This window comes from Ovis canadensis, chromosome 15 (assembly GCF_042477335.2).
Source record: "Ovis canadensis isolate MfBH-ARS-UI-01 breed Bighorn chromosome 15, ARS-UI_OviCan_v2, whole genome shotgun sequence".
Classification (NCBI taxonomy): domain Eukaryota; kingdom Metazoa; phylum Chordata; class Mammalia; order Artiodactyla; family Bovidae; genus Ovis; species Ovis canadensis.
In genome coordinates, this window is record NC_091259.1 from 53660788 (window position 1) to 53688261 (window position 27474).

General features: G+C 37.1%; 2 protein-coding genes and 1 non-coding gene across 3 annotated transcripts; all 3 read right to left on the bottom strand.

Annotated features, from left to right (window-relative positions):
• Window positions 1-421: 421 nt before the first annotated feature.
• On the bottom strand, window positions 422-525 carry LOC138421425 (U6 spliceosomal RNA). The gene has a single exon (XR_011249503.1). It is a non-coding gene; the product is annotated as a U6 spliceosomal RNA (small nuclear RNA).
• Window positions 526-3367: 2842 nt separating this feature from the next.
• LOC138420142 (olfactory receptor 10A5-like) lies at window positions 3368-4363 on the bottom strand. The gene has a single exon (XM_069553298.1). It carries the CDS (start codon window positions 4352-4354, stop codon window positions 3368-3370), a length of 987 nt encoding a protein of 328 aa, XP_069409399.1. The 5' UTR covers window positions 4355-4363.
• Window positions 4364-17830: 13467 nt separating this feature from the next.
• LOC138420575 (olfactory receptor 10A5-like) lies at window positions 17831-18790 on the bottom strand. The gene has a single exon (XM_069553864.1). The coding sequence runs from the start codon at window positions 18779-18781 to the stop codon at window positions 17831-17833; it is 951 nt and encodes a 316-aa protein (XP_069409965.1). The 5' UTR covers window positions 18782-18790.
• Window positions 18791-27474: the final 8684 nt, after the last annotated feature.

Consider the following 27474-nt stretch of genomic DNA (forward strand, 5'->3'; position numbering starts at 1 on the left):
TCTGATTCCTGATCTTAGGGGGAATGCTTTCAGTTTTTCACCATTGAGAATAATGTTTGCTGTAGGCTTATCATATATGGCCTTTATTGTATTGAGGTAGGTTCCTTCTATACTGACTTTTTGAAAAGTTTTAATCATAAATGGGTGCTGAATTTTGTTAAAGGCTTTTTCTGCTTCTATTGAGATAATCATATGGTTTTTATCTTTCAGTTTGTTAACATGGTATATCACATTGATTGATTTGCATGTATTGAAGAATCCTTGCATTCTTGGAATAAATCCAACTTGATCATGGTGTATGAGCTTTTTGATGTGCTGCTGAATTCTGTTTGCTAAAATTTTGTTGAGGATTTTTGCATCTATGTTCATTAGTGATATTGGTCTCTAGTTTTCTTTTTTTGTGTTGTCTTTGTCTGTTTTTAAAAATACGGAATGCTTCATGAATTTTCATGTCATCCTTGTGCAGTGGCCATGCTAATCTCTGTATCATTCTAATATTATTATATGTGTTGCCAAAGTGAGCACCCATTCTTATTTTTTAAAGTTTTCTTTTACTTTGAATCTGAGCTAATTACTTGCTTACTTAGCTATTCAGTGGTGGCAGTGGTTTAGTCACTAAGTCATGTCTGACTCTTGTGACCCCATGGACTGTAGCCTGCAGGGCATGGTACTAAAAAAAAGAGAATTGAGATTCAAGGCATCTGAATTTTATTTAAGCATATGTAATAAAATATCTTTGAACCTTGCTTTCCTTAGCTATAAAATGAGGGACTCAGTCAGATAAGGTACTTGCTAAGAGTAAATACCTATATTTGGATCGACAATATGCTTAGTGCTTTATATGTAATATTTACTCTTAAAAACTTACCTATCATATAGACACTATTATTATATGCATCATTTTACAGATGAGGAAAGAGGCATAAAGAATTTGACTTACTTTCACATGGTCACCCACCTAGTAAATGACAGAATATGATATAGGCCCCTTTATGTAAAGTAATTTCCCTTATTTTAGCGATTTATGGTTTTTCTTTTATAATTTTTTATTGTTGATTAAATTATAAAGTTCTGAAGGCAGTAATTCTGTTTTATGGTCTTTTGTATTTTCACATCAACAAACACAAATTTTTAAAATTGAAAAGCACTAGCCAAAACCCCCAGGATTCCCTGGGGGTTCAGACAGTAAAGTATCTGCCTGCAATCCAGGAGACCTGGGTTTGGTCCCTGGGTTGTGAAGATCCCATGGACAAGGGAATGGCTATCCACTCCAGTATTCTTGCCTGGGGAATTCCATGGGCAGAGGAGCCTGGCAAGCTACAGTCCATTGGGTTGCAAAGAGTTGTACAAGACTGAACAAATAACACTTTCACTTTTTAGGCAAAACATAACAGTTGTTAATAAGGCCTATATTGGAGTAGATAGGATCCATTATAAGCCTTTAAGAAAAAAGCATCATGACTGAAATTGTATTTGTGAAAATTTGAAATTAACTTCAACAATACTTACAAACTTGGAAAAAAACTCAGACAGAAAATTGGAAATTCCAATCATTCTACCTGGGAGAAATAGCCTGAAAAGAGTTGGTTGAGGATATTGGGGTTATAAAGGAATAATCATTGGAAGGACTGATACTGAAGCTGAAACTCCAATACTATGGCCACCTGACACAAAGAACTGACTCAGGAAAAGACCCTGATGCTAGGAAAGATTGAAGGCTGGAGGAGAAGGGGCCAGCAGAAGATAAGATGGTGGGATGGCATCATTGATCTGATGGACATGAGTTTGAGTAAGGTCCAGGAGTTGGTGATGGACAGGGAAGCCTGGTGTGCTGCAGTCCATGGGGTCGCAAAGAGTTGGACGCAACTGAGTGACTGAACTGAACTGAAAGGCATAGTTACAGGGATAAGTGATATACTTTTCTCTGTCCATGCTAAATACCAACAAATTTAGGAGCCAATACTGCCTTTGGGGCATGCAAAATGAAGTGAATGAATGAGAAGTATTTTGTGCTTAAGGGATTATAAACTTTTTTTTTCTATCAAATGGAGTTAGATTTGTCTTAAACACAATAAATGCCAAGAGAACTTCCTGTCTGCAAGTTCACATTTCAAACAGTTTCGTACTGCTCCCAAATTTGGCGCAAATTTACAGATTAAATATGCCATGTATTTTACTCTGGAATGTATTGGCCACAAAAATGTCAAATGAGAAAAAAAAATAAGTGCATAACAAGCAAGCAGAAGAATTTGATAGATGTGATGATCAGTTCAGTTCAGTTCAGTTCAGTTGCTCAGTCATGTCCGACTCTTTGTGACCCCATGAATCGCAGCACACCAGGCCTCCCTGTCCATCACCAACTCCCGGAGTTTACCCATACTCATGTCCATCGAGTCAGTGATGCCATCCAGCCATCTCATCCACTGTCATCCCCTTCTCCTCCAGCCTTCAATCTTTCCTAGCATCAAGGTCTTTTCCCGAGTCAATTCTTTGCATCAGGTGGCCAAAGTACTGGAGTTTCAGCTTTAGCATCAGTCCCTCCAAAGAAATCCCAGGGTTGATCTCCTTCAGAATGGACTGGTTGGATCTCCTTGCTGTCCAAGGGACTCTCAAGAGTCTTCTCCAAAACCACAATTCAAAATCATCAGTTCTTCAGTGCTCAGCTTTCTTCACAGCCCAACTCTCACATCCACACATGACCACAGGAAAAACCATAGCCTTGACTAGACGGACCTTTGTTGGCAAAGTAGTGTCTCTGCTTTTCAATATGCTATCTAGGTTGGTCATAACTTTCCTTCCAAGGAGTAAGTGTCTTTTAATTTCATGGCTGCAATCACCACCTGCAGTGATTTTGGAGCCCCCCAAAATAAAGTCTGACACTGTTTCCACTGTTTCCCCAAATATTTCCTGTGAAGTGATGGGACCAGATGTCATGATCTTCGTTTTCTGAATATTGAGCTTTAAGCCAACTTTTTCACTCTCCTCTTTCACTTTCATCAAGAGGCTTTTTAGCTCCTCGTCACTTTCTGCCATAAGGGTGGTGTCATCTGCATAACTGAGGTTATTGATATTTCTCCCGGCAACCTTGATTCTAGCTTGTGTTTCTTCCAGCCCAACATTTCTCGTGATGTACTCTGCATATAAGTTAAATAAGCAGGGTGACAGTATACAGCCTTGACGTCTAACTGTTGCTTCCTGATCTGCATATAGGTTTCTCAAGAGGCAGGTGTGATGATAGGACTAATCTATTTCTATATTGCTTTCTCTTCACTATGCTTTTCAACAGCCCTTTCAATAGCTGGTTTTTGGCCTAGTGGAGATGTGGATAGATGGAGAGAGGAATCCCAAACATGGAACTGATTGTTCCTCACTTAATAAACTTTAGTTCCACCTCAAAATGCCTACAGAATGCAGGTCTGACACACATAGCCTTGTGGAAGGTCCGACCAAGGGCATTCTTCACCTCATTATTTCTCAAGCTGTAGATAATGGGGTTCAACATGGGAGTTACAACTGTGTAGCACAGTGATAGCACTTTTTTGCTCTCAGGAGAATTATTGGACTTAGGTCGGAAGTAGGTGAGGCTTAAAGATACATAGAAAAGGGAGACGACGAGCAGGTGAGAGGAGCATGTAGAGAAGGCTTTATGCTTCCCCTTAGCCGATGGAATCTTCAGGATGGCAGCAGCGATGCGAGTGTAGGAACATAGGATCAGCAAGCAGGGCATCATGACAACCAGAATGGTTCCAATGATGGCATAGATCTCAAACCGTGCTGTGTCTGCACAGACCAGCCTCAGCACAGGAGGGCTGTCACAGAAGAAGTGGTTCACCTTGTTGATGCCACAGAATGGAAAGCTGAAGAGCCACGTGGTCTGCACAGTAGCCATGGGAATGCCTGGAAACCAGGAGACAGCTGCCAGTTTGGCACATGTCCTTGGGTTCATGATGACTGGGTAGTGCAAGGGACTGCAGATGGCTACATAGCGGTCATAGGCCATGGTGGCCAGGAGGAAGCATTCAGACACCCCAGAGAAGAAGGAGAAATACATCTGAGTGGCAGAGCCAAGAAAGGAGATGGCTGTGTCCTGGGCAATCAGGGTCCCCAGCATCTTGGGCACAATGACTAGGTTGAAGCCAACCTCTAAGAAGGACAAGTTCCTGAGGAAGAAGTACATGGGGCTGTGCAGCATGGGGTCAGCCAAGGTCACCAGAATGATGAGGCGGTTTCCCAGCAGAGTGACCAGGTAGATGAATAGAAATGTCAGGAAGAGTAATGACTGCATTTCAGTAGGTAAGGAAGAGAAACTCATGAGGATAAACTCACTTACTCTTGTCCAGTTTCCTTCAGCCATTGATATAGGAATGAACCCCCAGCTGTGGTCACAGCGAGAGACTCTTGATTGAAGAGTCTGATTGTAGATTTGTTGTTGGGATTCCTTTTAGTGTCAGGGAAAGAAGCACAATCAGGATTTCAGTTGTAAGAGAAAAGGTCTTGTGTTATCTGAGAATAAAGACACAAGGAAGAAAGACCAGAGCCTGTGTTCTGAAATGGGCGATGTCTCTTCTTTCTCCAGTCTTGCTCTTTATGATTCATTTCCCACTTTGTTACTGTATTTGCTAAAACAATTTGGATCATATCCACACACACTCATTTTCTGATGCACACTTAATACCCTCATAGTATGGTTAAGTGAGAGGGGTCCTGAGGCAATTGAGTGGAGTCAGATGGAAAAACAGTAGAAAATTTCTATTTATACCTATTATGTCTCCCCCTTCTTCAAAGATTCATGGTGTTTGACTTCTCCACCTATTACTAGAAATAATGCTAACTTTAAAAAAACATTTATTTATTTGTGTACTCATTTATTTGGTTGTGCTGGGTCTTATTTTCAGCATGAGGGATGTAGCTCCCTGATCCGGGATCAGCTTGGCTGCCTGCATTGGGAGGGCAGATTCTTAGCCACTGGACCACCAGGAAGTCCCTGTAATTACTTTTTTGTACATATTTAAGGACTGTAATCCTAAAACAACTTGCGAGGGTATATAAATAGAAAAATTCAACTGTTTTATCATGCTTTGTTTTGAGGTGACTCAAAGTAGTAGAAAAAGTGGTAAGGAGATGCAAAGACAGGATGTAGCAGTTTTAATGCAAGCTTTCCCCCTTTTCAAGGTACAGAGTACCTGATGTCATATAATGCTTATTCTTTCTGGTCTAATCAGATTATGAGGTGACCGTCTTAGGATATTTCTCCTCAGTCCAGCAAAGTTATAATTGACAATTGATTGTCAGGACCCAGAATATCCACTGGCTTTCGAAATTAAAATCTGAGAGGAGTATTTTAGTATACCTAAGTAGATAGTAGTGTGTCCCAAGAGTTCCAACTACTTCTCTTTCTAGACTGGACAAATCAAAAACAGAAAAAGAAACAGATTCTCATAAAAATTGTGCAAAAATTATGAGGAACATTGGAGTCAATGTGCAAAGAAAAACTGTTTTGAGTAAACTACCTGGTTTATATGAATAAGAGCTAGAGCCTTAAATGATATGAAAAAATTCAATATATATTCTACCTCTTTTGAGGTACTGGTGATATGATGATTGATTGCTTCCTTTAACTTTAGAATCTAATGAAGGAGATGTTCAAATAATCAGTTATATTAAATCACAATGAAGGGCATGATACAGGAAATACATAGTACCTTTGGTGGGATGTATGAGAAATAGGGGTACCTACTGCAGTCTATGAAGGCTTTCCTAGGCAACAGGGGTGAATATGAAGTCTGCTAAAAGACAGGCAAAACATCTAGGGTGCCGTATGAAATTATGAAGTTCACTCAAGAATAAATGACTGGGAAAAATATCAAAATAACTAAGCTAACACTTGAACTCAAAGTATTCCTCAGTATACAACAAAATAAATGGAAATATACTCATACCAGTGTGTCCTTATCTTTGTGCTATATTTCTTTTAAATTTGAGGATAGGGAAATTTTTCTTTAACCATTCAGATAGAAAACAAATAAAAATGAAAAAGTAAAGTCACAAGAGCCACAACAAAAAGACCTTTTCTGCTACACACAAAAACGCAAAACTATCTTACACAAATCAAAAAGCTAAAGCTAAATGGATTAAGATTTAAATGTAAGGCCTGAAACTATAAGAGTAGAATATTGACATCCAGGGAACTGAAGGAAGAAGAAAAGGGGAGTTTCTGTGTAAAGGGTATAAAGTTTCAGTTTTGTCAGATGAATTACTTTTAAAAATCTAATGTGCCTATCGTTAACAAATTGTATTGTATAATTAAAATGTTTTTAAAAGTTCTCATGTTAAGTGTTCTCGCCACAATAAAAAAAATTCTTAAAAAAAAAGACATTGGGAAAAGAAAAAAATCATGCGAAGAATATAATCATATATTTGAAATCAAAATGGCTCTAAAACATGGGAAGATGTTCAAGGTTACTAAAAAGTAAGTAAAAATTAAAAATAAGATTAAACAATTGCAGTACTCAGTTATGTTAAAAATTAAGGGAAATAAACATGATAGGTAAGAAATGACAAATAAATCTCCCAATATAAATCAAAGACATTTTGAACTAACAATATCTTATCTGCAACTTTAGACTGTCTGGGTGAAAATTGTGTTTACCTGAATGTTTTTCTCAACCTTATTTATGATAGTGTAGTTGCAAACAAATGAACCAAAAGAATAAAAACAGCAAGTTGGTTAAATAAATTGTTATATCTCTGCTATGAATTTCTAAGCTGAAATTTAGAATTATGTTATAAAAGAATATTTAATAACATGGAGGCATATACGTGAATGGAGTATGTTACAAAATAATATGTTTAGTGTGAAGATACTTATTTTAAAATATAAATTACCCCCGTAAATGTGTGCTCTGTGTATATGTGCTCAGTTGTATCTGACTTTTTGCAACCCTTTGGACTATAACCTGCTAGGCTCCTCTGTCCATGTGTTTTTCAGGCAAGAGTACTGGAGTGGGTTATCAGTTCCTTCTCCAGGGGGTCTTTCTGACAAGGAATTGAACCGACATCTGTGTCTCCTGGATTGCAGGCAGATTCTTTAGCGCCATCAGGGAAGTCCATATCCATAAATAGAAAAACTCAATTGCACTCATTTAAATGTTAAAATATTAATGTAGTGGTTATAAGTGTTTTAACTTTTTTCTTTTTGTTTCATGTATCTATATTATTTATCTTAATATTGTAATCTTTGTATTTGAACAAACACAAATATTAAAATGAAATATTCATGCTACCCAAAACAACACTTAACATTTTAAAACACAATGATAAATTTGAAATTTTATCTGTAGTAACAGATAAAACAAATTATTATTATTCAACAAATTATTATTATTTAACAAATAATAAAAACTGTCTATTGGTCTGCAGATGGGTCACAAGAGCATTAAGGAAAACTGTTATCAATAAAAGCAAAAATAAATGGGACCTAGTAAACATTAAATCCCTTGTAAAATGAAAGTAACCACCAACGAAACAAAAGGACAACACATAGAATGGAAGAAAATACCTGCAAATGTTATTAGGACCAACAAGGGGTTACCATCCAAAATACATAAACAGCTTGTACAATTCAGTATCAAAAAAGCCAAACAACCCAATCAAAAACTGAGCAGAAGGCCTGAATAGACAAATTTTTCCCAAAAATGTACAGATGGCTAATGAGCATGTGAAAAGATGTTCAACATGGCTAATAATTGGGGGGATTCCCTGATAGTTCAGTTGGTAAAGAATCTCCCTGCAATGCAAGAGACCCTGGTTCAATTCCTGGGTTGGGAAGATCTGCTGGAGAAGGGATAGGCTACTCACTCCGGTATTCCTGGGCTAATAAACAGATAAATGCAAATCAAAACCATAGCGTGATATCACCTCATTCCTGGCAGAGTAGCTATCATCCAAGGGTCTACAAATAACAATAATTTGCTGGCAAGAATATGGAGAAAAAGGAGCCTTTGTGCCCTGTTGGTGGGAATGTAAATTCGTGTAGCCACCATGGAAAACAGGATGGAGGTTACTCAAAAACTCAAAAGAGAACTACCGTATGACCCAGCAATCCCACTGTTGAGTATATATCCTAAGAATATAAAAACATTGATTCAAAAGTATTTGTGCACACACACACACACCTATATATAATGGACTGTATTGCTCAGCCATAAAAAGAATGAAATTCTGCTATTTGAAACCATGTGCATGGACCTAGAAAACACAGTGATTAGTGACATGTCAGAGAAGGACAAATATTATATGATATTACTATATAAGGAATCTAAAAAAATAAAACAAACTAGTGAATATAATCATCTGCCTGCCCTGTGGAAGACCCGGGTACGATACCTGGGTCGGGAAGATCCCCTGGAGAAGGAAATGGCAATCCACTCCAGTGCTCTTGCCTGGAAAATCCCATGGATGGAAGAGCCTGATAGGCTACAGTCCATGGGGTTGCAAAGAGTCGGACACGACTGTGCGACTTCACTCACTCAGTCAGTGAATATAACAAAAAAGAAGCAACCTCACAGATATAGAAAACAAACTAGTGGTTACTAAGGAGAGGGGGAAGAGGGAGGGGCCAACTAAGGGTATGAGACTAACAGATACAAAATCACTATGTATAAAATAAGTAAGAAACAAGGGTATATCACATAGTCTAAGAATTATAGCCATTAGCTTGTAATGACTTTGAATGGAATATAATCTATAAAAGTATAGATTATATATATGGAATTTAGAAAGACGGTAAGGATGACCCTATATGCAAGACCGCAAAAGAGACACAGATGCAAAGAACAGACTTCTGGACTATGTGGGAGAAGGCAAGGGTGGGATGATGTGGGAGGATGGCACTGAAACATGTATGTTACCATATGTAAAACAGAATGACCAGTCCAGTTTCCATGCATGAAGCAGGGCACTCAAAGCTGGTGCTCTGGGACAACTAGAAGGGATGGGTAGGGAGGGAGGTGTGGGGGAGGGTCGGGATGGTGGGACACACGTACATCCATGGCTGATTCCTGTCGATGTGTGGCAAAACACACCACAATATTGTAAAGTAATTCACCTCCAATTTAAGTAAATAAATTTAAAAAAATAAAATAAACATTTAAAAAATAAAAAAAATTACTATGTATAAAATAGGTAAGAACCAAGGATATATAGTACTGAGTTGTAGCCATTAGCTTGTAATGACTTTAAAAGGAATATAATCTATAAAAGTACTAAATAAATCACTATGCTGTACATCTGAAACTAATAAAACCTTTTAAATCAACTATACTTCAATTAAAAATGATCTCTCTCCCTCAGAAACATAGGGAATGAAGATTCAATTCACCAGAGATATCAATAAGAAATGAACATATAAAATTACTCTATTTTCCCAAAACTAAAAAGAAATACAAATTAGACAAATCAATAAATAACACTAGAATTCAATTTTGCACATCAAACTTGGAAAAGTAAAAATAATCACAATGCTCAGTGCTAATACGGGAGGTGGTATGGTAGAAAATATCTTTGATTTTTGTGTAAAAAATTATATAGTTTTTCTGAAAAGCAATTTAGGAAATTTAAATGAAATCTCTTAAAGTGTTCATACATTTCGTCTCAAGAACTCGGTGTTTCTAATTTAAACCAATAATCAGAGCCTTAGACAAAGATTTCACTTACAAACATATTCAGTGTTGTATCTCTATAGTGTCAGAACTGGAAATAATCACTAATGAATAACTGACTAGGTCAATTATGACCTAAGACTTCAGAAAATATCATGTAATCATCTAAGTCTTTTTTGAAGAAATGCTATTGAATAACATCCATGACATAATATTAAAATTAAAAAACAAGAATAAATGTGTACATGTAAATTCAAACTTTGTAAATAAGAAAAAAGTAGGAAGAACAACTGAAAGAATATACCAGTTTTAGGAAAAATCACCTTTACGTGGTGGGGAATGAGTTACTTCCTAATTTTAGTTTCTGATTATTCAAGCACTCCACAGTGAGCTAAGTTTTGTTATATAACAGCAGCAAAGCAATAATGATAAAAATGAAAATGATGACTGTATGCTGTTACTATTTGCTGAATATATAATAGAATTAGGCTAGTATTTTTACTTTTTTAATAGTCTTCTGTTCAACAACTGTCTGATTTTGATGCTATTATTTTCCTCCCTATGTTGCTAATGGATGAATTGAAGTTTGGAGAGGTTAAGTAATTTCTTAGCTAAGGAATTTGGTAAATTGTTTGCACAGCAGGAAAACTCAGGTCCTGAAATTAGAATCATAATGAAAAAAAAATAGTAGAAGCAACACGGGTTTTCAACAAGGCCTACATTTTGAACACAGTATACATTTTAGGTCTCACCTTTTGTCTTTCATAATCAGCGTTTTTGCACTTATTGGATGAATTACTTCCGTTCACGATTCTGTACAGAGGTTGGTGATATTCTTTTTTGTATAAAAGGACAGACAAAATATTTTAGGTATGGACCATATGATCTCTATTGCAACTACACAACGTCTAAACTAATGCACGCATACAAAACACTGAATCTATATTATAATGTGCTGTGCTTAGTCACTCAGTTGTGTCTGACTCTTTGCAACCCTAGGGCCTGTAGCCTGCTAGGCTCCTCTGTCCTTGGGATTCACCAGGCAAGAATCCTGGAGTGGGTTGCCACACCCTTCTCCAGAGGATCTTCCCGACCCAGGGATCAAGTCCAGGTCTCTACCACTAGCGCCACCTGGGAAGCCCATGAAATAACAGGTACACAAATATATACAAAACCTAAACAAATGAGCATATCTAGATACTGATTTTATTTATCAAAATTTGAATTTCATATAATTTTCAGATGCCATGAACTGTTATTCTTCTTTTGATTTTTTAAATCATTTTTAAAAATTAAAAGCCATTTTTAGCCCATGGGCCATATAAAACAGGAGGCTAGCTGGAAGTTTGCCAGTCTGGCTTTGTATCTTTTCACAAAACTTCACTTGTTGGCACACCTGCCTCCTTTATCCTGCTGACCTCTTCCTTCTCTTTTTTAAAACTCAGGTATGTTTTCGCTGTGCTCCTTCCAGATGGGGTTATTCCTGGCTTTAAAAATAATTATCTTTAATTTTCTATTTTAATTATCTATTGAATCAGAATTTTCTAGTTTAATTTGCAAACCCTTTCAGACAAGGAACTGCTTAATACTTAGAACAAGCCCAATGAAAATCCAGACTGAGCTATTTATAATACATGACTACAAGAATTTCAGAAAGTTCATCATTCCTTGAGTTTTCATTAGATTTCATGTCCACTCACATTCTTCTACTGAAAGCGACTTTCACTAGAAGTTTCACTTCATGACAAAACATGGTGGTTCTGGTGGAGAAGGACCGGGAAGGAGGAGGGAGTAGAGATGAAATGAACTATTGGCTTTCCCATAGAATTTCTGGAAACTGCTGGGCAGGAGAGATGGCAGACTGTCTTGATGGAAGACACTGCAGAACCTTCTGGTCCATGGTCAATGCACAGACGCCTTGCCAGACCCTCCACAACTTCCATAGGAACGTTCTTCTTTCTTTCCTTATTTATTTTTTATTGGCGTATAGTTGCTTTGCAATGTTGTGTTAGTTTCTGCTGTGCAGCAAAGAGAATTGGTCACATCCATCCCCTCTTCCTTGCATTTCCTTCCCATTTAGGTCACCTCAGAGCATCGAGTTCCCTGTGCTACACAGTTAGTTCTTATTAGCCATGTGTTTTATACATCGGGGTATATATATGCTAACCCCAGTCTCCCAATCCATCCCATTCCCCTTCCCCCTTGGTATCCATATGTTTGTTCTTTACATCTGTGTCTCTATTTTTGCTTTGCAGATAAGTTCATCTATACCATATTCTAGATTCCACATATATGCGTTAATATACAATATTTGCTTTTCTCTTTCTTGCTTACTTCACTTTGTATGTCAGACTCTAGGCCTTCTGTTATTCATTGACTGACTGTCCCGGGAGGAGGAACTCACTTTTCTGGACTTTCTGCAGTCATAGAATTGTGCTAAAGAATAGTGCACTCTGCCTCATGAATGTTCCACTGAGGCAAGTCTTCCTTGAGTTAATTAGAGGAAAGTCCAGAGTTGGAAAAGGTGTACGTCCTGTCAAAGCTTCAGAGACTGGAATTTTTCTGAACCAGAAAGATTTGCAGTCTCAGTTGGACAATAACTTTGGTAATCTGAATCTTCTTGTGGTCTCAGATCTTGCGTTCTAACAAAAAAAAAAAAAAAAAGGGGGAAATCAAGGCTCAGGGAGACATAAAGCAGATATGATTTTTCTGCTATGGACACAGGAATAGAATTCTGGCATTCCACCAAACCTTGTCTAGTTGAGCAGCTGAACCTTGAGATGGGCCTGGGTTGATTTGGCCCTTGATGAGATCCTTACCTGTGCCCAGTAGGGAGACCTGCCTTGGTCAGCTCTACCTGATACCTATGCTTCACGCAGGCTCCTGAGAGTTTGACGAACTCTGGCTCTGCTGTCAGAAGAACCAGAATAAGTACCAGGGAGGTCCTGCTCCCTTTCCTGGATGAGCCATTGACGACCAGACCTGAAGCCAGATCACTGCAGCCTTCTCTGTGTCGGGGGTGAGTGAGCAGACTAGATGGGCCGGCCCTGCTCCCAGTCCTGACTTAGGAGATCTGTTCCCAGATGTGCCTTTTTTGTCCTCAGAGCCAGATGAAGGGCTGGCACCTGCATTTCCCCCAGGTGTTTCTGGTATCAGCTTAGCTCCTCTTCCTGCCCTTCCTCAAGGGTACATGACCTTTCTTGACTTCAGGACCCTAAGGAATGTCAAATGCCAATGGGATGAAGTTCAAGAAAGGAAAACCATTCTCTAGGAATGTGATATTGTATAGAGAAAGCATAAACATTTTGGATTCTAAGTGACCTAAATTTAATCCCAGCACTAGAAATCTCTGGTTTGTGATGCCTAGCAATGTTATTAAACTCTCTTGAGTTTCCATTTCCATATTGCTAAGACAAAGATAACATGCTTATTTTACAGGGTTGATATGACAGGATGGGATATATTAAAAAGGATTTTAATGTATTCTATTACAGCATGTGCGTGTGTGTGTGCGTGCTCATCACTACGTCCTATCTGACTCTTTGCGACTTCACAGACTGTAGCCCACCAGGTTCCTCTGTCTCTGAGATTTTCCAGGCAAGAATACTGGAGTGGGTTTACATTTGCTCCTCCAGAGATCTGCCCAACCCAGGGATCAAACCTGGGTCTCCTACATTCTAGGTGGATTCTTTACTACTGAGCCACCTGGGAAGCCCTATTATAACATATGTATTACTATATCATGAATATCATGTTATAATAAACTTCCAACCTTCCCAATAGCCAGTACTTGTTCATCAACAAATATTGACTAATTACTACATGCCAGGCATTTTTCTAGACCCTTAGAAAGAGAAATGAACAACAAAAAAAGTCCCTGTGCTCCTAAAGCTTACATTTGAATGGAGAAATCCAGGCACTGAACAAAGAAACAAGTAAGTACTTAAGATTAAGTAGTTGCTATACACAAGTTCAGGATGGAAGAAAGAGAAAACTGCTGAAAGAAGGGACTTCTCTATCATAGGATCTTTTTGTCTTTTTGCTAATAGGAGGATAGTCATTGTTAAGGCTGTCATATAAGCAGACGATATAAGCCCTTGTCCAAAGGTTGATCAAGTTAATTGAGGCCACTGGTTTTGAAAAGTCTAGAGAGCAGTACAGGATAGAGCTGGTGATTCAGGCTTTAAGAATCATACAGTTTTGGGCCACAGGAAAGATTAAATTATTTCTTAGTATAGTACAATTATTAACAAATAATGTCAAAACTATTTTAACTCCATCAATAGGTGATGGATTAAAAGTGATAGATTTCCCATTGTAATATTATTTTTCTGTGAATATACTATGTTAATGTGGAATAAACTCCAAGATAAAATTTTATTTGAAATAAAAGCTATTTCAAATAAAGGACATGATATAAATATTACAAAAATTATAAAATAGAATTATATATTTCATAGAACTAACATTATACATATATACATATAAAATATATAAATAGTAAATTGCTAGGAAGATACACAAGGAATTAATGATAATTGTTTCCTTGGTGCAGAAAAGTGGGAAAGCACAGAGGTGAACCCTGAGAAGGAAATCTTTTGATTATATATTATTTTGTACTTAATTTTATCATGTACATTTATTAAAATTTTAATAAAAATACTTGAAATAATACTCTAGTTTTATCTCATCCCTCCACCATTAATTCTTAGTCTTATGATCTAGAGAAAGATACTAAAATTACTCAATGTCCCAATACCTGTTGTGAAGAGGAAATAAGTTTAAGTATGAAAAACTTGATAAACCTAGGTGAATGTCATGTTAGGCAAGTTTCATCAAGATACTACCTGATCTGAGACTTGAAAGTTTCCATTAGGGTGAGGAAAGAGCATTCCAGTTGACTATATGATGAGCCAACATCATTATCATTCCACAATACTATTTCTGCAATCGTTGATTTAGAATCTTTATACTAATTCTTTTGCTTTGAGTATTTTTCCTTTTTATTTTTACTTGGTTAACTCCTGCACGATTTTCTTATATCACTCTAAATATTACTTCCTCAGTGAAGTTTTCTCTGAATCATGCTTATAAATTATGACTCTCTCCTTTTATTCTTTTTCCAGAGCAATATTCTTTTCCTTCATAGTAATGATTTCAATTTGTAATTATAATTATTTGTGCAGTTCTTTCTTTAATACTTTTCCTCTCCAGTGGACTGTAATGTCCTTGAGGCAAGGACTCTGTTTTGCTCATCCTTGTAAATTCAGTACTTATTAGTGAGTGTAAAGCAGGAATGGGAAGTGCCCAGAAGCAATGAGAACACTGGGGAGACTCATGATAATAATTTAGAAATGAGGGCCTGGCTAGTGTAGTATAATAGTGTATAATGGCATTGGCAATGAAAATGTGAATTGAGTCAGTGTTTGAGCAAGAAGACTTTTGCCAGGGAAGAATGAGCAGGATTAGGAGACTGGTTGAGCTCTTCTGTGATAGCTGTTATTGAAGTGCAGAATTACAGCATGGTACTGCACTCTGCACGGCACTTTTTAATTCTGTAGCTGTTTGTGTGTTTGTCTGTCTCACAACCAGGAGCTCTGGGAGGGCAGCACCTGGTTTACTGTTACACCAAGATTCCGTCTGTGAATATCAACTGATGAAATGAAAGAAAATGTCAGCAAATGATGAGGTCAAAAAGAGGGAGAATTAAAAAGAAAAAGGTTTTTAAGATTTGGAAATTGTCTGGGAGGATGGTGCTAGATATATGCTTTGACACCCAAGCAGAGATATCTTGGATTTAGCTGCAAACCTGGGATTCACATTTCAGAGCTAGGGAAACTATTTAGGAGTTATACATTTAATCATTGATTTAATAACCAAGTACCCATTGTATTCCAGGCAGTGGACTAGGCCTCAGTAATACAAGAATGAATGATGAACTGTCCTGACTGTGTCCTCTATGCATATGAAAAATACAATTGTGATATCTTTAATGCTTAACAGTGCTAACTTATTAACTTAGTGCTAACTGAGCTTAACACATGCTAGATGCCACATGTGTTCAAAGGAGAGTGAACTTGGATTTGCTTGGAGGAATCTAAGAGAGATTGATAGAAAACACTGGAGTTTACTCCTAAATGATAAGTAGACACTAACTTGGTATGAGAAGTGTAGTATGGTGTCTTTTAATATCATTTTGGACTAGTTTATTCTGGTGTTGCTCAATTGTTTTATGTTCTTACTGATTTTCTTTCTACTTGTCCTAGTCATTAATGAGAAATGAGTATAGAAATCTCCCACTGTATATGGATTTATCTATTTTTCATTTCACCTTTACCATTTTTTCCTCCATATTTTGAAGCACTTATCAGGTGATTACACATTTTGGCTGATTATAGTTACTTAATGAATTGTCCTCTTTGCCATTAAAAGTTATGCCTATTTATCACTGGAAATACTAACGAACACAATGCTTGAATCACAGGAATAGATCAAAAATTAAAGGAAAAATAAACAAAATTTCAGGGACTTAGACCCACTATTCTACTGTTGGAATATTATCTCAATATGGTAGCTGAAGAAGACTTTAAAAAAAAACTTAAAATATTAAAATGTTCACTACATTACCATTTATACTGGAATACAAGAAACAATGAATTATGGAGCATCTAAAGCATATAAAGTAATGGCACTTACAGATGGTGACATGTTTTATAGCACTCAAATATTATTCTTACAAATAATTGTCACAGTGTGAGAATAAATGTTTATGATTGGTATCAGGAGCTTTATATTCATTACCCAGTTTAATCCTTATACCAACTCTATGTGGAAGTTAACCACAATTACCTGTTTTTAGATAAGAAAAAACCTGTTTTATCTATCCTAATAATTTGTTGGGTGCCTAATCTGTTAACCTCGGTAATGACATTAAGTGATAAAAATAATTATAAAAATGTGCATGCAATATGTCTATAATTGTCAGAGATTATTAGAAGGAAGTTCATAAAGGTATTCAGAGGAGGTAATTGCTAAGAACCGAAACCTATATATGAATCTGCAATATGCATGGGATGTCATAAATACATTATTAATATCTAGTCTTAAAAAACCTATAGGATAGGTATGATTATTATTTGCATAATTTTACAGATGAGGAAAAAGGTATGAAGAGTTATTGACTTTGCTCTATTCACCCAAAATATAAATGGCAGAGTGGAATATGAACACAGGCAAGGCCATTTTATGTTGTATAATATTTCATTATTTCAGGAGTTCATAGTTTTTCTTTCATAATTTCAAATGTTGATGAAATGATAAACTTCTGAACGCAGTAATTGTGTTTTATGGTCTTTTGTACTTTCATAGCAACTTACACAAAAGTTGAAAATTAAAAGGCACTAAAGTAAGCAAAGCATAACAGTTGTTAATAAGACATATAGGAACAGCTAGGATCCATTGCAAGCCTTGAAAGCAGCACCATGCCTGAAATTAAGTTTGTGAAAATTTGGAATTACTTCAACAAAGCTTAAAAACCTCAGTATGGAACAAGAGTGAAAATCGGAAACTCTGAGCATTCTATCTCAGAAAAATAGCCTGAAAGGAGGTGATTATGGATATTGGAGTTATGAAAGGATAGTTGCGGGGATTAGTGATCCACTTTTCTCTACCATGCTAAATACAAACAAATTTAAAGCCAAAACTGCCTCAGGTATGTGAAATGAAATGAAGAAATGGGACAAATAATGCATGGGGGATTTATGCCTTTATTTCTACTGATGGAGTCAGTCTTGCAGAACACGAAGTAAAGTATCAAGAAGACTCTTACGTCCCCAAGTTCACATTAGATGAAATTTCACACTGTCCCCAGTGTATGTCACATTGGTGCACATTAGCAAAGCAAATACTGAGAATATATTGGTCGTAGAAGTTTCAAAATAGCATTTGTACCAGTAAGATAAGGAATGTTAAGTCCATATTGGGCAAACAAAGGAAAATGGCACATAATAATGATAGGTGTAATATATCTCTGTGCTCCTTCCCTTCACTTCAACAGCCATTTCAGCAGCTGGGTTTTGTTCCAGAAAAGACGAAAACAGAGGCAGAGAGGAATCCCAAACATGGAATTGATTGTTCTTCACTTTATAAACTTTAGTTCCACCTCAGAATGTCTACAGAAAGCAGTTTCTGACACCCATAGCCTTGTGGAAGGTCCGAGCAAGGGCATTCTTCACCTCATTATTTCTCAAGCTGTAGATAATGGGGTTCAACATAGGAGTTACAATAGTGTAGGACAGTGATAGCACTTTTTTGCTCTCAGGAGAATTACTGGACTTTGGACGGAAGTAGGTGAGGCTTGAAGATACATAGAAGAGGGAGACAGCAAGGAGGTGGGATGAGCAGGTAGAGAAGGCTTTATGCTTCCCCTTAGCCGATGGAGTCTTCAGGATGGCAGCAGCAATGCGAGTGTAGGAACATAGGATCAGCAAGCAGGGCGTCATGACAACCAGAACGGTTCCAATGATGGCATAGATCTCAAACCGTGCTGTGTCTGCACAGACCAGCCTCAGCACAGGAGGGCTGTCACAGAAGTGGTTCACCTTGTTGATGCCACAGAATGGAAAGCTGAAGAGCCACGTGGTCTGCACAGTAGCTACAGGAATGCCAGGAAACCAGGAGACAGCTGCCAGTTTGGCACATGTCCTTGGGTTCATGATGACTGGGTAGTGCAAGGGACTGCAGATGGCTACATAGCGGTCATAGGCCATGGTGGCCAGGAGGAAGCATTCAGACACCCCAGAGAAGAAGGAGAAATACATCTGAGTGGCAGAGCCAAGAAAGGAGATGGCTGTGTCCTGGGCAATCAGGGTCCCCAGCATCTTGGGCACAATGACTAGGTTGAAGCCAACCTCTAAGAAGGACAAGTTCCTGAGGAAGAAGTACATGGGGCTGTGCAGCATGGGGTCAGCCAAGGTCACCAGAATGATGAGGCTGTTTCCCAGCAGAGTGACCAGGTAGATGAATAGAAATGTCAGGAAGAGTAATGACTGCATTTCAGTAGGTAAGGAAGAGAAACTCATGAGGATAAACTCACTTACTCTTGTCCAGTTTCCTTCAGCCATTGATATAGGAATGAACCCCCAGCTGTGGTCACAGCGAGAGACTCTTGATTGAAGAGTCTGATTGTAGATTTGTTGTTGGGATTCCTTTTAGTGTCAGGGAAAGAAGCACAATCAGGATTTCAGTTGTAAGAGAAAAGGTCTTGTGTTATCTGAGAATAAAGACACAAGGAAGAAAGACCAGAGCCTGTGTTCTGAAATGGGCGATGTCTCTTCTTTCTCCAGTCTTGCTCTTTATGATTCATTTCCCACTTTGTTACTGTATTTGCTAAAACAATTTGGATCATATCCACACACACTCATTTTCTGATGCACACTTAATACCCTCATAGTATGGTTAAGTGAGAGGGGTCCTGAGGCAATTGAGTGGAGTCAGATGGAAAAACAGTAGAAAATTTCTATTTATACCTATTATGTCTCCCCCTTCTTCAAAGATTCATGGTGTTTGACTTCTCCACCTATTACTAGAAATAATGCTAACTTTAAAAAAACATTTATTTATTTGTGTACTCATTTATTTGGTTGTGCTGGGTCTTATTTTCAGCATGAGGGATGTAGCTCCCTGATCCGGGATCAGCTTGGCTGCCTGCATTGGGAGGGCAGATTCTTAGCCACTGGACCACCAGGAAGTCCCTGTAATTACTTTTTTGTACATATTTAAGGACTGTAATCCTAAAACAACTTGCGAGGGTATATAAATAGAAAAATTCAACTGTTTTATCATGCTTTGTTTTGAGGTGACTCAAAGTAGTAGAAAAAGTGGTAAGGAGATGCAAAGACAGGATGTAGCAGTTTTAATGCAAGCTTTCCCCCTTTTCAAGGTACAGAGTACCTGATGTCATATAATGCTTATTCTTTCTGGTCTAATCAGATTATGAGGTGACCGTCTTAGGATATTTCTCCTCAGTCCAGCAAAGTTATAATTGACAATTGATTGTCAGGACCCAGAATATCCACTGGCTTTCGAAATTAAAATCTGAGAGGAGTATTTTAGTATACCTAAGTAGATAGTAGTGTGTCCCAAGAGTTCCAACTACTTCTCTTTCTAGACTGGACAAATCAAAAACAGAAAAAGAAACAGATTCTCATAAAAATTGTGCAAAAATTATGAGGAACATTGGAGTCAATGTGCAAAGAAAAACTGTTTTGAGTAAACTACCTGGTTTATATGAATAAGAGCTAGAGCCTTAAATGATATGAAAAAATTCAATGTATATTCTACCTCTTTTGAGGTACTGGTGATATGATGATTGATTGCTTCCTTTAACTTTAGAATCTAATGAAGGAGATGTTCAAATAATCAGTTATATTAAATCACAATGAAGGGCATGATACAGGAAATACATAGTACTTTGGTGGGATGTATGAGAAATAGGGGTACCTACTGCAGTCTATGAAGGCTTTCCTAGGCAACAGGGGTGAATATGAAGTCTGCTAAAAGACAGGCAAAACATCTAGGGTGCCGTATGAAATTATGAAGTTCACTCAAGAATAAATGACTGGGAAAAATATCAAAATAACTAAGCTAACACTTGAACTCAAAGTATTCCTCAGTATACAACAAAATAAATGGAAATATACTCATACCAGTGTGTCCTTATCTTTGTGCTATATTTCTTTTAAATTTGAGGATAGGGAAATTTTTCTTTAACCATTCAGATAGAAAACAAATAAAAATGAAAAAGTAAAGTCACAAGAGCCACAACAAAAAGACCTTTTCTGCTACACACAAAAACGCAAAACTATCTTACACAAATCAAAAAGCTAAAGCTAAATGGATTAAGATTTAAATGTAAGGCCTGAAACTATAAGAGTAGAATATTGACATCCAGGGAACTGAAGGAAGAAGAAAAGGGGAGTTTCTGTGTAAAGGGTATAAAGTTTCAGTTTTGTCAGATGAATTACTTTTAAAAATCTAATGTGCCTATCGTTAACAAATTGTATTGTATAATTAAAATGTTTTTAAAAGTTCTCATGTTAAGTGTTCTCGCCACAATAAAAAAAATTCTTAAAAAAAAAGACATTGGGAAAAGAAAAAAATCATGCGAAGAATATAATCATATATTTGAAATCAAAATGGCTCTAAAACATGGGAAGATGTTCAAGGTTACTAAAAAGTAAATAAAAATTAAAAATAAGATTAAACAATTGCAGTACTCAGTTATGTTAAAAATTAAGGGAAATAAACATGATAGGTAAGAAATGACAAATAAATCTCCCAATATAAATCAAAGACACTTTGAACTAACAATATCTTACCTGCAACTTTAGACTGTTTGGGTGAAAATTGTGTTTACCTGAATGTTTTTCTCAACCTTATTTATGATAGTGTAGTTGCAAACAAATGAACCAAAAGAACAAAACCAGCAAGTTGGTTAAATAAATTGTTATATCTCTGCTATGAATTTCTAAGCTGAAATTTAGAATTATGTTATAAAAGAATATTTAATAACATGGAGGCATATACGTGAATGGAGTATGTTACAAAATAATATGTTTAGTGTGAAGATACTTATTTTAAAATATAAATTACCCCCGTAAATGTGTGCTCTGTGTATATGTGCTCAGTTGTATCTGACTTTTTGCAACCCTTTGGACTATAACCTGCTAGGCTCCTCTGTCCATGTGCTTTTTCAGGCAAGAGTACTGGAGTGGGTTATCAGTTCCTTCTCCAGGGGGTCTTTCTGACAAGGAATTGAACCGACATCTGTGTCTCCTGGATTGCAGGCAGATTCTTTAGCGCCATCAGGGAAGTCCATATCCATAAATAGAAAAACTCAATTGCACTCATTTAAATGTTAAAATATTAATGTAGTGGTTATAAGTGTTTTAACTTTTTTCTTTTTGTTTCATGTATCTATATTACTTATCTTGATATTGTAATCTTTGTATTTGAATAAACACAAATATTAAAATGAAATACTCATGCTACCCAAAACAATACTTAACATTTTAAAACACAATGATAAATTTGAAATTTTATCTGTAGTAACAGATAAAGCAAATTATTATTATTCAACAAATTATTATTATTTAACAAATAATAAAAACTGTCTACTGGTCTGCGGAGGGGTCACAAGAGCATTAAGGAAAACTGTTATCAATAAAGGCAAAAATAAATGGGACCTAATGAACATTAAATCCCTTGTAAAATGAAAGTAACCACCAACAAAACAAAAAGACAACACATAGAATGGAAGAAAATACCTGCAAATGTTATTAGGACCAACAAGGGGTTACCATCCAAAATACATAAACAGCTTGTACAATTCAGTATCAAAAAAGCCAAACAACCCAATCAAAAACTGAGCAGAAGGCCTGAATAGACAATTTTTTCCCAAAAATGTACAGATGGCTAATGAGCATGTGAAAAGATGTTCAACAGGGCTAATAATTGGGGGGATTCCCTGATAGTTCAGTTGGTTAAGAATCTCCCTACAATGCAGGAGACCCTGGTTCAATTCCTGGGTTGGGAAGATCTGCTGGAGAAGGGATAGGCTACTCACTCCAGTATTCTCAGGCTAATAATCAGATAAATGCAAATCAAAACCATAGCGTGATATCACCTCACTCCTGTCAGAGTAGCTATCATCAAAGAGTCTACAAATAACAATAATTTGCTGGCAAGAATATGGAGAAAAGGGAGCCTTTGTACCCTGTTGGTGGGAATGTAAATTCGTGTAGCCACCATGGAAAACAGGGTGGAGGTTACTCAAAAACTAAAAAGAGAACTACTGTATGACCCAGCAATCCCACTGTTGAGTATATATCCTGAGAATATAAAAACATTGATTCAAAAGTATTTTGCACACACACACCCCCCCCTATATATAATGGACTGTATTGCTCAGCCATAAAAAGAATGAAATTCTGCTATTTGAAACCATGTGCATGGACCTAGAGAACACAATGATTAGTGACATGTCAGAGAAGGACAAATATTGTATGATATCACTATGTAAGGAATCTAAAAAAGTGAAACAAACTAGTGAATGTAATCATCTGCCTGCAATGCGGAAGACCCGGGTACGATTCCTGGGTCGGGAAGATCCCCTGGGGAAGGAAATGGCAATCCACTCCAGTGCTCTTGCCTGGAAAATCCCATGGGTGGAAGAGCCTGATAGGCTACAGTCCATGGGGTCGCAAAGAGTCGGACATGACTGTGTGACTTCACTCACTCAGTCAGTGAATATAACAAAAAAGAAGCAACCTCACAGATATAGAAAACAAACTAGTGGTTACTAAGGAGAGGGGGAAGAGGGAGGGGCAAACTAAGGGTATGAGACTAACAGATACAAAATCACTATGTATAAAATAAGTAAGAAACAAGGGTATATCACATAGTCTAAGAATTATAGCCATTAGCTTGTAATGACTTTGAATGGAATATAATCTATAAAAGTATAGATTATATATATGGAATTTAGAAAGACGGTAGGGATGACCCTATATGCAAGACCGCAAAAGAGACACAGATGCAAAGAACAGACTTCTGGACTATGTGGGAGAAGGCAAGGGTGGGATGATGTGGGAGGATGGCACTGAAACATGTATGTTACCATATGTAAAACAGAATGACCAGTCCAGTTTCCATGCATGAAGCAGGGCACTCAAAGCTGGTGCTCTGGGACAACTAAGAGGGATGGGTAGGGAGGGAGGTGTGGGGGAGCGTTGGGATGGTGGGACACATGTACATCCATGGCTGATTCCTGTCGATGTGTGGCAAAACACACCACAATATTGTAAAGTAATTCACCTCCAATTTAAGTAAATAAATTAAAAAAAATAAAATAAAAATTTAAAAATAAAAAATTACTATGTATAAAATAGGTAAGAAACAAGGATATATAGTACTGAGAGTTATAGACATTAACTTGTAACAACTTTGAAAGGAATATAATCTATAAAAGTACTAAATAAATCACTATGCTGTACATCTGAAACTAATAAAACCTTTTAAATCAACTATACTTCAATTAAAAATGATTTCTCTCCCTCAAAAACATAGGGAATGAAGATTCAATTCACCAGAGATATCAATAAGAAATGAACATGTAAAATTAGTCTATTTTCCCAGTACTGAAACGAAATACAAATTAGACAAATCAATAAATAACACTAGAATTCAATTTTGCGCATCAAACTTGGAAAAGTAAAAATAATCACAATGCTCAGTGCTAATACGGGAGGTGGTATGGTAGAAAATATCTTTGATTTTTGTGTAAAAAATTATATAGTTTTTCTGAAAAGCAATTTAGGAAATTTAAATGAAATCTCTTAAAGTGTTCATACATTTTGTCTCAAGAACTCGGTGTTTCTAATTTAAACCAATAATCAGAGCCTTAGACAAAGATTTCACTTATAAACATATTCAGTGTTGTATCTCTATAGTGTCAGAACTGGAAACAATCACTAATGAATAACTGACTAGGTCAATTATGACCTAAGTCTTCAGAAAATATCATGTAATCATCTAAGTCTTTTTTGAAGAAATGCTATTGAATAACATCCATGACATAATATTAAAATTAAAAAACAAGAATAAATGTGTACATGTAAATTCAAACTTTGTAAATAAGAAAAAAGTAGGAAGAACAACTGAAAGAATATGCCAGTTTTAGGAAAAATCACCTTTACGTTGTGGGGAATGAGTTACTTCCTAATTTTAGTTTCTGATTATTCAAGCACTCCACAGTGAGCTACGTTTTGTTATATAACAGCAACAAAGCAATAATGATAAAAATGAAAATGATGACTGTATGTTGTTACTATTTGCTGAATATATAATAGAAATATGCTAGTACTTTTACTTTTTTAATAGTCTTCTGTTCAACAACTGTCTGATTTTGATGCTATTATTTTCCTCCCTATGTTGCTAATGGATGAATTGAAGTTTGGAGAGGTTAAGTAATTTCTTAGCTAAGGAATTTGGTAAATTGTTTGCACAGCAGGAAAACTCAGGTCCTGAAATTAGAATCATAATGAAAAAAAAAATAGTAGAGGCAACACGGGTTTTCAACAAGGCCTACATTTTGAACACAGTATACATTTTAGGTCTCACCTTTTGTCTTTCATAATCAGCGTTTTTGCACTTATTGGATGAATTACTTCCGTTCACGATTCTGTACAGAGGTTGGTGATATTCTTTTTTGTATAAAAGGACAGACAAAATATTTTAGGCTGTATGGACCATATGATCTCTATTGCAACTACACAACGTCTAAACTAATGCACGCATACAAAACACTGAATCTATATTATAATGTGCTGTGCTTAGTCACTCAGTTGTGTCTGACTCTTTGCAACCCTAGGGCCTGTAGCCTGCTAGGCTCCTCTGTCCTTGGGATTCACCAGGCAAGAATCCTGGAGTGGGTTGCCACACCCTTCTCCAGAGGATCTTCCCGACCCAGGGATCAAGTCCAGGTCTCTACCACTAGCGCCACCTGGGAAGCCCATAAAACAACAGGTACACAAATATATACAAAACCTAAACAAATGAGCATATCTGGATACTGATTTTATTTATCAAAATTTGAATTTCATATAATTTTCAGATGCCATGAACTGTTATTCTTCTTTTGATTTTTTAAATCATTTTTAAAAATTAAAAGCCATTTTTAGCCCATGGGCCATATAAAACAGGAGGCTAGCTGGAAGTTTGCCAGTCTGGCTTTGTATCTTTTCACACAACTTCACTTGTTGGCACACCTGCCTCCTTTATCCTGCTGACCTCTTCCTTCTCTTTTTTAAAACTCAGGTATGTTTTCACTGCGCTCCTTCCAGATGGGGTTATTCCTGGCTTTAAAAATAATTATCTTTAATTTTCTATTCTAATTATCCATTGAATCAGAATTTTCTAGTTTAATTTGCAAACTCTTTCAGACAAGGAACTGCTTAATACTTAGAACAAGCCCAGTGAAAATCCAGACTGAGATGCTATAATAAATGACTACAAGAATTTCAGAAAATTCATCATTCCTTGAGTTTTCATTAAATTTCATGTCCACTCACATTCTTCTACTGAAAGTGACTTTCACTAGAAGTTTCATTTCATGACAAAACATGGTGAGTGGTTCTGGTGGAGAAGGACCGGGAAGGAGGAGGGAGTAGAGATGAAATGAACTATTGGCTTTCCCATAGAATTTCTGGAAACTGCTGGGCAGGAGAGATGGCAGACTGTCTTGATGGAAGACACTGCAGAACCTTCTGGTCCATGGTCGATGCACAGACGCCTTGCCAGACACTCCACAACTTCCATAGGAACATACTTCTTTCTTTCCTTATCTATTTTTTATTGGCGTATAGTTGCCTTGCAATGTTGTGTTAGTTTCTGCTGTGCAGCAAAGTGAATCAGTCACATCCATCCCCTCTTCCTTGCATATCCTTCCCATTTTGGTCACCTCAGAGCATCGAGTGTATAGCACTCCTGTGCAATACAGTTAGTTCTTATTAGCTATGTGTTTTATACATAGTGGTATATATATGCTAACCCCAATCTCCCAATCCATCCCATTCCCCTTCCCCCTTGGTATCCATATGTTTGTTCTTTACATCTGTGTCTCTATTTTTGCTTTGCAGATAAGTTCATCTATACCATATTCTAGATTCCACATATATGCGTTAATATACAATATTTGCTTTTCTCTTTCTTGCTTACTTCACTCTGTATGACAGACTCTAGACCTTCTGTTAATCATTGACTGACTGTCCCAGGAGGAGGAACTCACTTTTCTGGACTTTCTGCAGTCATAGAATTGTGCTAAATAATAGTGCACTCTGCCTCATGAATGTTCCACTGAGGCAAGTCTTCCTTGAGTTAATTAGAGGAAAGTTCAGAGTTGGAAGAGGTATTTGTCCTGTCAAAGCTTCAGAGACGGGATTTTTTCTGAACCAGAAAGATTTGGAGTCACAGTTGGACAATAACTTTGGTAATCTGAATCTTCTTGTGGTCTCAGATCTTGCTTTCTGACAAAAAAAATAGGAAATCAAGGCTCAGGGAGGCAAAAAGCAGATATGATTTTTCCGGTATGGACACAGGAATAGAATTCTGGCATTCCACCAAACCTTGTCTAGTTGAGCAGCTGAACCTTGAGATGGGCCTGCGGTGATTTGGCCCTTGATGAGATCCTTACCTGTGCCCAGTAGGGAGACCTGCCTTGGTCAGCTCTACCTGATACCTATGCTTCACGCAGGCTCCTGAGAGTTTGACGAACTCTGGCTCTGCTGTCAGAAGAACCAGAAAATGTACCAGGGAGGTCCTGCTCCCTTTCCTGGATGAGCCATTAACGACCAGACCTGAAGCCAGATCACTGCAGCCTTCTCTGTGTCGGGTGTGAGTGAGCAGACTAGATGGGTTGGCCCTGCTCCCAGTCCTGACTTAGGAGATCTGTTCCCAGATGTGCCTCTTTTGTCCTCAGAGCCAGATGAAGGGCTGGCACCTGCATTTCCCCCAGGTGTTTCTGATATCAGCTTAGCTCCTCTTCCTGCCCTTCCTCAAGGGTACATGACCTTTCTTGACTTCAGGACTCTAAGGAATGTCAGATGCCAATAGGATGAAGTTCAAGAAAGGAAAACCTTTCTCTAGGAATGTGATGTTGTATAGAGAAAAGCATAAACATTTTGGATTCTAAGTGACCTAAATTTAATCCCAGCACTAGAAATCTCTGGTTTGTGATGCCTAGCAATGTTATTAAACT

Excerpts from the sequence above, each read along its gene's own strand:
- LOC138420142 (XM_069553298.1), bottom strand. The coding sequence starts at position 4,354 with ATGGCTGAAGGAAACTGGACAAGAGTAAGTGAGTTTATCCTCATGAGT.
- LOC138420575 (XM_069553864.1), bottom strand. The coding sequence starts at position 18,781 with ATGGCTGAAGGAAACTGGACAAGAGTAAGTGAGTTTATCCTCATGAGT.